This window comes from Lacerta agilis, chromosome 13, assembly GCF_009819535.1.
Source record: "Lacerta agilis isolate rLacAgi1 chromosome 13, rLacAgi1.pri, whole genome shotgun sequence".
In the NCBI taxonomy this organism is placed as follows: Eukaryota; Metazoa; Chordata; class Lepidosauria; order Squamata; family Lacertidae; genus Lacerta; species Lacerta agilis.
Window position 1 is genome coordinate 5,223,596 of NC_046324.1, and position 12,298 is coordinate 5,235,893.

General features: G+C 45.0%; 1 protein-coding gene across 1 annotated transcript in view; it reads right to left on the reverse strand.

The window, feature by feature from the left end:
• Nucleotides 1-4,273: 4,273 nt before the first annotated feature.
• The window catches only part of MYZAP (myocardial zonula adherens protein), a 58,436-nt gene continuing 50,411 nt past the window's right edge, over nt 4,274-12,298 (reverse strand). The window contains exons 13-15 of the mRNA XM_033166452.1: nt 7,963-8,634; nt 6,725-6,947; nt 4,274-4,889 (exon numbers count right to left, since the gene is read on the reverse strand). Coding sequence (XP_033022343.1) covers nt 4,749-4,889; nt 6,725-6,947; nt 7,963-8,634 — 1,036 coding nt within the window. The 3' untranslated portion in view covers nt 4,274-4,748. The remainder of the gene's footprint in view (nt 4,890-6,724; nt 6,948-7,962; nt 8,635-12,298) is intronic.

Below are 12,298 nucleotides of genomic sequence, written 5' to 3' on the forward strand. Positions count from 1 at the left end.
GGTAACTTGAAAACATGGATGTCTCGGGTTTTTACTGGTACAAATCTTCTTCTCATGTAATTCAGCTTTGTTATATTATTTCCTGCATCCCTTTAGGAATGGTAATGACCTTTCCTCCCATTCCCCAAAGCCTAACCTCGCATTTTCTCTCTCTAATCCTCCACCCCCAACTGCCAAACCCCCAACTGTCTTTTTAACGGTTGTTCCCCCTCCTTTTAGAACGCCAACTAGCTCCGCCTCCCAGGGAACACCTACCTAACATGGGAGTGATAGGTTAGCCCATGATGAACCTGAATCTTCAGCAGGCAATATTCCGCCACAAGGCCCTTCTTTGTGTGCCTCCTCTGTGAGAAGTCTGGCAACATGAGAATAGGCCTTTTCTGCAGCGGCTCCCCGTTTGTGGAATGCTCTTCATTACACCCCTTTAGGCGCCAGGCAAAAATATCCTCTTCAGCCAGGCCTTTGGCTGACTAGCAACCTATATCCTTTTAGATGTCAGTGTCAGCTTAGATGGAGCTCAAAGAGGAGAGGCCAGGAAGGACCTTTCACAAATCACAGGACCACGAACCACAATAGTGCTTAGTCACTGCAAGAAGAGTGTGTGGCTAGATAGTCCTTTGGTCTGATCCAACAGCACGTTATATATAAAAGGTAAAGGTAAAGAACCCCTGGACGGTTAAGTCCAGTCAAAGGCAACTATGGGGTTGTGTCGCTCATCTCGCTTTTCAGGCTGAGGGAGCCGGCGTTTGTCCACAGACAGCTTTTCGGGTCATGGGGCCAGCATGACTAAACCGCTTCTGGCGCAACAGGACACCGTGGTGGAAGCCAGAGCGCACAGAAATGCCGTTTACCTTCCCACCGCAGCAGTACCTATTTATCTACTAGCACCGGTGTGCTTTTGAACCGCTAGGTTGGCACGAGCCGGGACAGAGCAATGGGAGCTCACCACCATTGCATGGATTTGAACCACTGACTTTCCAATCAGCAAGTCCAAGAAGCTCAGTTGTTCAGACGATATGCTATATGTTTATCCCTCAACTTTGCAAAAGATATTTTTTAAACCATTCTCTGAAGGGGCAGTGTTTCTAGAGGCGCCAGCCAATGGGACCCCTCCACAGCAGGACAAAAAAATGACAAAGACCTTTTCCTGCTCTTCAAAACAGAGAAGTAATGGCACCATCCCACTGCCTCCCATGCTTCAGAAAGTGGTTTGCCTTCACCCTTTTGCCCTAATGAGACTGGGCAAGTCGCTGTAGCTATTGATTTGGGGGCAAACAAAAGTAAATAGGATCCTATTAAAAATGGGAAGTTTAGCACAAGAGTGGGGAGGAAACCACACCAAACTCCGATTCAATAAACATCAGAAGAGGTTCTATCCATGGATAATTAACTCTGATGTCTTTCTAAAAACGAGAATAATTGAAAACAGGGGTTTAAAGTTGATTCATGGAGGCTTCCCCAAGATATTTATTATTGCAAGCTCAGAAGATCTGTCTGGGTTCTGTCACTGGGGATGGCTAAACTTGGTGTCCAGATGTTTGTTTAAGTTTCTCCCACATAGTTCTGAAGTCCGTTAGCAGGGGGTTATCAGGGAGCAGGCCCTGCGAATCTTCCTTGACTAATATTCTCATTTCTTCCACAACTTTGATGTTTTCTTTCATTAAAATTCCTGGCCCTTTGCCACACACACCAAAAAAAACCTAAAAAACTAAAAAACTGCTTGGCTTGCAAAAAGAGAGGCCCGCAGACATGACATACGACCAAAGAAAGCTAATATTTATCATCGGCTGTCATTAAAACCTCACTATAATTGGTGTGGTGACAACCAGAACAGCTTAAAATGGACCCAAAAAAATTAAGGGAAAGAGAACCGAAGGTGGTGCATAACGGCACGAGTCAGAAAAAGGTGTCCACCAAATTAATTGGGAGTTAGCAAATTCCTGCACTTTATTTTTTTAAAGGGAAAAGAAAAAGCAAGACATTATTGGGGGGGGTTATCTGCAATTCATAGAAACCAGCCTTATTACACAGCCTAATTCTTATTCATAAACTTAGTTATTAGTTGAAAACTGTAATTCACCGAATGTGCTCATAAATGCATCCATGTCAAGCGGTACTGTACAGGGGGGAAAGAGCCCCCATTGCAGACAGCAAACATCGAAGTCAAGAAGAGGAGGAAACGCTGCAAATTTCACGGGACTCCAGGAGAGTTCAGTGGAGAGCATGGAGGGCAGCAGGTAGGAAGAAGAAACAGGGTGAGGGGGGAATAAGTAGGGGATGGTGCAGAATTACAGGGCAAATGAAAGAAGGGCAAGAGGACTTGTACCTCTCCCACTGTTTTGATCAGAGGTACACTTTGGGTGGACTAAGATGTGCTTCTCCAAAGGCCCCCTGCTCTCCCAGCAGCCCAACGGCAACATTCTCACTGACTTTAAGGAGCCTAGCGTGCGCTTTTGTTGATGCATTTAAGATTTTTAACTATGTTACGCCCCAGAGCAGATTCTGCCACCATTAGAAAGCCTGACAGCATTTAAAATAAAATATATCTTCAAAGGAGCTTGGTACTACAAAATTATTCTGGTGTTCACCATTTTAGGCAAAGGCGGTGGGAAAGAAAGAACCATGTTTTCCATGTGTAATCTCTCTCTCTCACACACACACACATCAAGAATCTTCTCTGGACTAGATGGTGGGAAGTAGGAAGCCTTGAAGGCAACTGCATTTAAGATGTGATGAGGGTCACTCAAGCTCCCACAATGCAGTATGTATATCAAATGAGGCCCCCTCTTTCATTGCACCTGACTGCCATTAAGAGGCTAGAAGCAAGTCGTACTCAGAGTAGATCCATTGGAATTACAGTGGTACCCCGCTAGACGAATGCCTCGCAAGACGAAAAACTCGCTAGACGAAGGCATTCGTCTAGCGGAAGGCTGCCCCGCAAGACGAAAAAGTCTATGGGGCTGCCTCGCAAGACGAAAAATTTCCGTCTTTTTTTTTTTCCGTTTTGCGGAGCGCGGCTGTCATTGCCGCTCCGCAAGACGAAAAACCCGCTAGACGAAAATTTTCGCAGAACGAATTATTTTCGTCTAGCGGGGCACCACTGTAATGAGCCTAAATTAGTCATGTCCATTAACGTCAGTGGTTCTCTTTGGAGTAGGATTAGCATTGGATTCCACTACACTGGGGGCCACATGTCAAACTGAGTATGTAGCCTATGTACAAAGGGGGACAGGGACTTTTTTTTTTGAAGGGCAAATGGTGGGGTGTCACAAAACCATTCTGGCATCATTGATACACAGTAGGGGGCCTGTGGGAGAGGCCAATGAGTACAGGACTTAAAAAAATTAAATGGTCAAAATTTGAAGGGAACAAAAAACCTTTTGGAACCCCAAGATCACAACAGGGAACCTATAGGAGAAATCAGTATGTTTGTTTGTTTATTTATTTATTTATTACACACACATACATAATTAAAATTAAAAATTGGGAGTGGCTTGGGAGGTCACAAAAAACCTTTTACCCATGGTCTCACAGCAGGAGACTCAAAGCAGTAAAAAGACCTTTTAAAATTAACTTTTTTGTTTTAAGACAAATTGGGGTGAGGGTCTTGAGGAGGTGCAAAATAGCCTCTTGAGGGGGTAGATGCATCCCATGGGCAGGTTAGCCCCCCCCACACACTTTAGCCAACACAGAGGAGGTTGCCTTCACTAGTGCATCTAGCTCATGACCTGCTACGCTGGCAAGCTGAGGCTCCCCAGGGCTTCAAACAGGGAGACTCACACAACCCCATGGAGATGATGTGATTGAACCAGGATCTTCTGCATGCCAATCATGTGTACTAACTGTGTATGAGTCTGTGCCACAGTCCCAAGGGCTGTATCTAACCACCCCACCCCACCCCAACAGTGGCTCCATCAAAGTTTAATCAGGAGGCAGCAAAAGGAAACCTGGCAGAACTGAACTGGACATCCTCTGAGAAGGTGAAGGACTATGACTGATCTGCCTCTTGAGTCACTTCCTGCCTCTGAATGCCTTCATTCCACCCCAGCATGTGTACCTCATACCTGCAGCACTCCTAGAGACTACTGATCTCCTAGAGACTATTGATCTTCTCTTCCCCACAGCAAATATCTACAGAGCAGAGATGTGCACTTCTTCCCTCTCCCAGTTTGGTCAGCCCTGATCCAGGGGATGCCTTCACAGGCAGTGCAACTAACTGACGAGGAGGTACCGGTATTTTAACCCTGACATCACAAGGAGACACACACTGAAACATGCTGCTCCTGAATTTTAATGCCACATAGAAAAATATAGAAACACAACACTTGTATTTTTAAATAGAAAATATTGTAATCTTTTACACAAGTTAACAAATCCTACATTTGTTTGGAATCAGTCAAAGACTAGAAGGCAAAGACTTGGCTGCTCTTGCATCTGCTGCCTCCTCTTTTTACATGCGGGGCACAGCAGACTCAGTCTGCCCCTGCACAAACCCAACTGAGGCATGCCACTGTGGACTGCTGCTTCTATGACTTACAAGCTTTCAAAATGCACCAACTTCTTTGGCAAGCAACAGCAAAGGGACCAGGGAATCTGGAAACCTCTGCAGCACTCTGGTTAATCCAGGGCTTCCGCAGGTGAGCACTCCTAACATCCTTGGGCAAAGGTGTAGCAGTCCACAAGAGCAAAAAGCACTGCAATCCTTCTGTTTCTTCGCCCAGGCATCCACTGCAGATTCTGCCTTGGACTCAGTCTTCAGCCGAGCTGTAGCATTCCTCGTCCCTCACTTCTCTGTAGTTGCCCAGCACCTCCCCCTCTGGCTCATAGCAGGCCATCTGAGGGCCTAGTCTGCCTGCAAGCTTCTGGGCTGCAAGTTTGGCTAGCATTTCCTATAAAAACAGAGAAGAGAAACCATTTACTGAAAGTTAGTAAATGCTAGGGTGGTCCCAACAGAAACACACCAGATAAAGCCATATACTATGAGCTGCCCGCAGAATCCCCTGGTATCAAGGCGCAGTGCCATGCTAGAAAGAAAGGCAGTGGAGAAGAGGGGTGGGGGAACAAGACCGCCATTCACAGTGCAAAAGCAAATTTGCCACATTGTGCTGAACACTGGGAAGTATTTGGACACACACAGAGAGAGTTGCAGTACAAGATGGCGAAGGGGACCCTAAAAGGACAAAAAGCCCGGTGCAAGCAGGTAGGTGGAGAGGGAGATCCAGTCCTCTCTTTTCTCTGGTATCCTTAACCACAGAGTTTCAACACCAGTGTATTAATTCATGAACTTGAAGAAAGAAAGAGACATCATAGAGCAAACCAGCTGTTAAATGCTGGAAGTAATTGTCCTTTACAGGCGAACTGTACTTCAGGCGAAGGTGTTCAGAGGAAAAAATCAACACTGGCTGATATTTATCTAGCTGAGTCTACAAATCCAAGATTTTTGGACCAGATATGACATTATTTGTAATTTAATTACAGACAAACCATCCCAAGTTGTTTATTAACATCACAATAAGCAAAAGAAAACAAAGCAGAGCAGGACAGGACAGTATTAATTTAGTGCACAGTACTCTTCTGTATTCATTCCATTCTCACCTGCATTTCAATTAAATTAAGGCTTGCAAGTAAATTAAGTGGATATGCATATGAAAAAGATTCATAACTCAAATTCAGCATGTAGAATTTCAAAGCTATGCAAAACTGGCTTATTTGCTATCTGCTTATTTTTACTTGTAAGTCAACACGAGTTTGATTGCAAACACAGACAAATGGGGAATAAATATCAAAATAAGTAAGCTGAGTTTGCTCTGAACATTTCTATTCAGAACATTCCTATCCAAGTGTTTTTAGAAAGCAGCATCTTTTCAGTGAAGTTGAACACTGGTACTACTGAGTCAGGCCATTGATCCATATGGCCAAGTATTGCCTCCTCTGACTGGCAACAGTTTTCCAGTATTAAGAACAGCCCTGCAGCAGCTGCATGAGGCCAAAAGGGGCTCATCTAGTCCAGCCTCCTCTTCTGATAGTGGCCTGCCAGGTGCCCATTATGGGAAGCCCCAAGAACTGAGCACAACAGCAGTCGGCAGCTGGCATGCAGAGCATACTGCATGTAACAGGGGGCCTAAAACACAGCCATCTTGACTAGTAGCAATGGATAGTCTTATCCTACATGAATTAGTCTCTCTTATAGCCACCAAAATTGATAGCCACCATTACCTCTTGTGGGAGTGAATTCCACAATCTGACTATATTTTGCATCTAGAAGTACTTTCTTTTGCTTGTCCTCAATCTTCCACCCTCCAGTTACACCAGATGACCCCCCACTGAGTTCTAGTATTATGGGAGGGGGAGAAGTTTCCTACCCACCTTTCCCCCATGATGCACCACATGTCCCTCCCGCCTCCTGCTACCTTTCCACTGAGCCTGCACATTCTGCAGGATAAGCTGTGCTGTAACCACCGAGCAATGCATTCTCCCTGGTGTTGGTTTGGGGCTGGGGCTGAACCTTGTGCCTCCTTTCTTTCCTCTGTCCTCCAGAGCCCAGGGCAAAGCAAAAGTATGGAAGCCTCTTTGCCACCACAAACTGTTCTAACTCTGCGGTCAAGGAGTTCCCTCCTTGGAACAAAATCCTAGCAGGCGCTTCTCTCCTTCCACCACCCCAATCTGCATGTCCCCATAATATGTAACAGGAGCTCATGCAAAGCATCAGTGCTTTCATCCATACCTCATAAGCTTCCTTTTGTTGGATCTGAATTGCTATTGAATCTTTTAGGGATAGCAGCTGCGTAGGCTCGTGATGAAGAGGGGGTAACCGAGCAGCTGTGATGTCATCCAAATGCTTCTTATCTCTGTGGCGTCTTTCCTCTGCAGAAAGGGAAAAGGGGGGACCTCTAGGTGAAGGGATATCTGAGGAGCCACAAGACGATCCACTTGACTCAGCCAGCAATCTAGAAGAAACCAAAAGCACAGCTCATCAAATGCTTCCCAGCCCTCCGGCATATAAAGTTGCTCCTTCCCTCCACTCCTGTTCCGCTCTGAAATTTCAGGTTTGGACACTGAGTTTGAGGCTAACATCTGATGTTCAGGGAAGCTTCCTCAGTTGTGCTTGCATAGAAGAGGGGGGCCATGAAGCAATCAAGGAATTAAAATGACCCCCTTCGTGCTCTATTCCAACAATTATGCCTCATAAGAGGTCAGACACACCCGTATACCTGAAGGAGCGTCTTCACCCCCATCGTTCAACCCAGACACTGAGGTCCAGCACCGAGGGCCTTCTGGTGGTTCCCTCCCTGCGAGAAGTGAAGTTACAGGGAACCAGGCAGAGGGCCTTCTCAGTAGTGGCGTCTGCCCTGTAGAACGCCCTCCCATCAGATGTCAAAGAAACAAACAACTATATCACATTTAGAAGACATCTGAAGGTAGCCCTCTTTAGGGAATTTTTTAATGACTGATGTTTTAATGTATTTTTAATCTTTTGTTGGAAGCCGCCCAGACTGGCTGGGGAAGAAAATAATAATAATAATAATAATAATAATAATAATAATAATAATAATAATAATAATAATAATATCATATAGGCCTCCAGGGCAGAGAAAATGGCAGCTATGGTCAGGTGGCAGCTGCTGCCTGGTTTCCTTCAAGTCCACCTGGCCTTGGGCCAAGACAGAGTTTAGGGGTCTCTCAGTGGAAGAGACCGCTGTGAAAGGGCCATAGCTTGGTTGTTTTGCATTGCATTGCATTGCAGGGGTTAGACTAGACAATCCTCGGGGGTAGCTTCCAACTCTACAATTCTATGATTCTAATGTATCACAACAAATAATAACTATTTTATAATCCTACCTTTAAAAAAGTATTTATTCCACAAAATATGTATCATAAACTTCCCAGTATTGCATAAAACATACCCACACTTGTGGTTATAGCAAAAGCTCTCTGTGAGAGCGCATTTCCTACAATACTCACACATTAGCTTTAAATTTGCTTCTTTTTGCCACAGGGTGCTTTGCTCTCAGTTCCAGCACTTCCATGTAATGTGGAGTTTTGGGTGGTGTGTTGGGAAAGTTCTGAAAAGCACGTCCTTTGCAGTCAAAACTCTGCCCATTTTCAGAGTTCTCCCCACACTCTCCCCCTCCAACTGAAATTCTTTCAAAGGCATCCACCAGTGCTTCACTGCTACTGCTTGCAGACTGTCCTGGATTTTCAGCTTTGTCTAGAGAATTCCGCTTGGGAACCTCCTGAGCATCTTTTGGAAGCTTGGCTACTGACACCCCTAAAACATTTTTGCTTCCTTGAGGAAAACTGGTGTCCTCAGGGGCTCGTCCTACTAATGCACTTCTGTTTGCTTTGCTTTTTTTCTTGGTCCAGACACTTTGCTTGTTCTGCAGAGATGATCCAATCTCATTGTAGTGATGTTCAGAAATAAGAGGTGGGTCTTGGCATGCTGACTTGTCGCTGACAACCCTTTTTGGTTTGCTGGATTTGATTGCCTCTTGTTTTTCCTGGAACTCTAATCTAACAGCAGATAGAAGCTCAGTTGTTCTCTGTAGCTCTTCCTCTTGTGCGATGGCAATCTTCAATTTTTCAACGAAGTTGGATATCTTTTTACCTTTATCTGGAAGCCTGGATACAAATTTCCTATAATAGATGTGATGAAGATACACAATAAGGTAAACAGAATTCAAGGATGAGTTCTAGTTCACATTTTGAATTCCTCTGAAGCCCATTAGCAAACAGCCTGCTACTATCCCTTCTATTTGTTTGAGGTTGTCAAATGCAACAGCATGGTTTTCCCCAGATTTTCTGGGGGGAAATTGTTTGCATAATAAAATCTTTTTATGTCCTAGAGAACAATCTAATTTAGCATGTTTATTTTACTTGTTGAAACTACCAAGATTGCCATACTGTATTTGCAGTTGGCATCATAGGAACATAGTAAGCTGCCTTATACTGAATGAGACCATTGACCTATCTAGCTTGGTACTGTACACACAGAAGGATTTCATGCACGATTCTCACCCAGCCCATCCTGCATATGCCAGGGACTGTTCTGTAAGCAAAACAGATGCATTTACCACTGAGCCACAGCCCAACCATTAATGCTGCTAATGAGATAAGGAAATGAGCCCCCACCCGAACCTCAGCTAATAAAACAGGGTAGAGGGGCACACCTGAGCCTATGTGACATTTGGCCACCCTTATTTGGAGCTTTCGTTTCTGAAGGGGGAGGGGGAGATCGTCTAACATTTCACAGGTGACAATAGGCATATCAGTGTGGCTGCAGTGTTTCTATTTTCATATCACATTCAACAACATTTAATATTCAGATAAAGTAGTTTTAGTTGAATTAAAAAATAGCGGCTCACTGGCAGTGTGCATTCGTGTGCACTTTATACGTGACTACCATTTCCATAGAAGCCTCTAGTGTTTCTTTTGTTATTGATGCTGCACAATTTTATTTAGTTTGTCATATCTGAGAAGGACCTAAAGCACCTGCCTCACATTCTCAGTCCTCAGCCATCTCCAACAAGGGCTGGCCCAGAATTCCACCTGAAATTCTGGACAGCTGCCGCTCATCAGTGAAGAACAGAGTGAGCCATGCAGACCAATGGCTTCATGTCTTAGCCTTTCTCGTGTGTGTGTGTGTGTGTTGTGTTATTTATTGACTGTGAGATGCTTTGGGGGGCAACAAGTAGCAGGAAAGCAGCACCTAAATACCAGCTATTGATTTTCGTAGAAAAGTAGGCAAAGGATACATTTCTGAAATACGACAATAACAGAAATGCTTGAGAGTCCACGTTCACCGCGGTATCAGCACAAAGGGCCGTGTAAGTTGTTATAAACTTATAATTGCGTTTTGATGCTGTAATCCGCCCTGGGGCTTTAGGGTGAAGGGCGACTTAATAAAATAATAATAATAATAATAATAATAATAATATATCGTTAACTAATAATAATAGTCCCGGGGTTGAAGGAGCGCCCCCCGAAAGGCAAAAGCGGAGGGAAGCGCCGCTATCCAGGGGAAGGGGAGCTGCTCGCCCAGCCCAGCCTGAGCCGCGGAGGGGAGAGTCGGCCCGGCCCCCTTGCCCCATCCCCGGCTTCTCACCGGTCCCCTAGCAGCTTCTCCTGCCGACTCAGCATCTCCCGCAGCTCCGGCAGGCTCCGGCCTCGCAGCTGCTCCGGCGCCACCGCCATGCCTCGCCCGGGGAGGGAAGGCCCACATGGTCCCGGAGGCAAGAGGAGAGCGGGCGGGGACGGACACAGCAGCGGCAACTCCGCCGCTTCCGGCCCCCGGTGGGCGCCGCCATGTTTCCGGAAGCGCCCTACGGCTCCCCAGCGGGGCCAAAACACTTCGGTGGCGCCTTTACGCCTTCGCTCGCTCGTTTCCTAGGCAGCCGTTTCGGCAGGAGCCAGAGAGGCGCTGCTGCAAACGTGTTTCGACGTTTTTAGGATGCTTGGCTCCTCCTTTTTCTACCTTATATATAACTCGTTTTTATTTATAAAATTAATTGCAAAGCGCTTTGGGCGCGTGTGGAGCTAAGAAGTAGTATTTAAAATATCATTAAAACCAATCGTTAACAATACTAATTAATGCCCAATGATGCCCAATGAACCAACAGTGTGATGCAGCAGCAGAAAGGGCTAATGCTACTCTACTCTGCATCAACAGAAGTATAGAGTCTCGGTCAAGGGAAATAATAGTGCCACTCTGTTCTGCCCTGGCCAGAATACACCTGGAGCCCTGTGTCCAGTTCTAGGCACCACAATTTAAGAAGGGTGTTGACAAACTTATGCAGAGGAGGGCGACCAAGATGATCAAAGGTCTGCAAACCAAGCCTTATGAGGAACTGTTGAGAGGAGATATGATCGGCCACCTTCAAATATCTTAAGTGCTGTCACATGAAGGATGGAGAAAGCTTGTTTTCTCCTGATCCGGAGGGTAGGACTCGAACCAACTGATTCAAGTTAACAAGAAAGGGGATTCTGGCTAAACATCAGGAAGAACTTTCTGAAAGTAAGAGCTGTTTGACAGTGAAGCAGATTCCAACAAGAGGTGTTGGACTCTCCTTTGGAAGTTTTTAAGCAGAGGTTGGACAGCCAGCCATCTTTTACGGATGCTTTAGCTGTAAATCCTGCATTGTGGGGGTGGAGTAGATGACCCTTGGGGTACCTTCCAACTTTTACTGGTAAAATACCCAGTAAAAAAGAATGGCTTTTTTAAAACTATAGATTATGTTGAGTTGGCTTTTCTATCAGAAAAAATAAAAGAAAACCCGAGAAGTAAATTGGTTGAAGAGTGGAACAGTTTTTTTATGTTACCTAAAAAAGACGTGCAACCTCAACATGGTTCACGCATTGGATTAACTCTTGTAGAACAACTTTGAAATAACAGCTTTAAGATAAATTTGTGAGACTAAAGATGGTATATGATTAGCTTTACAGTCAGTCTTTTTTTTAATCAATGTGAGTATTGAAACTGTTAAATTGAATTGGATTTATGTGTAATTTGTATTTTCTTTCTAATGTTACTGCAATGTAGTTGAACTTAACCTTACCTGAAGAAGTGTACGATTGATGTACAGAATCTTTTTTTGTATTATTATTTCTACTTTTTTCCCTCCCCCCTTTTTTTTGTTATGTACTAAAAACGAATAATTTTTTTAAAAGAAATTCTATGACTGGGAGCCAGAGTTTTAAGTTTTATAAGTGCCTCAGAGCACATGTAGAACTATTTCCTTGAGGTGAACTAGCATCTCCTTACTGCTGCTTTTTTTTTTTTTTAAGATACAGTTCCTTAGAGTGAAGGCACAATGGTTTGCCCCCTTGGTAAGACATAGGAAGCTGCTTTATACCAAGTCAGATTGTTGTCAACACTGACTGGCAGCAGCTCTCCAGTGTTTCAGGCAGAGTTCCCTCCTAACCATACCTGGAGATGCTGAGGATTGAACCTGGGACCGTCTGCCTGCTGCTGCAAAGTGTAAGCTCTGCCACTGAGCTACAGTCCTTCTATTCAGAAGGGGACATGGATGGCTTAGATGAAGAAGGCCCAGCTCTCACGGAAATACTGAAGCCAGCCAGACTCACGTTCTGGCCTTACACCTCCACAGTTTCTTCGAACTTTCCTGGAGAAAGCTCAGCACTTAGTGGATCTGCTTCCATCCTAAACGTCCAAGCTCCTGCTGAAAGAGGCTTCCTTCCTTTCTTCCTTCCTTCCCTTTGGGATGGGGCTCAAGCCACAGCCCATCCTGTTTATCAGATATTTGGCTGAACAGTGACTGCATCATCATGTTTCCGTTTTCCA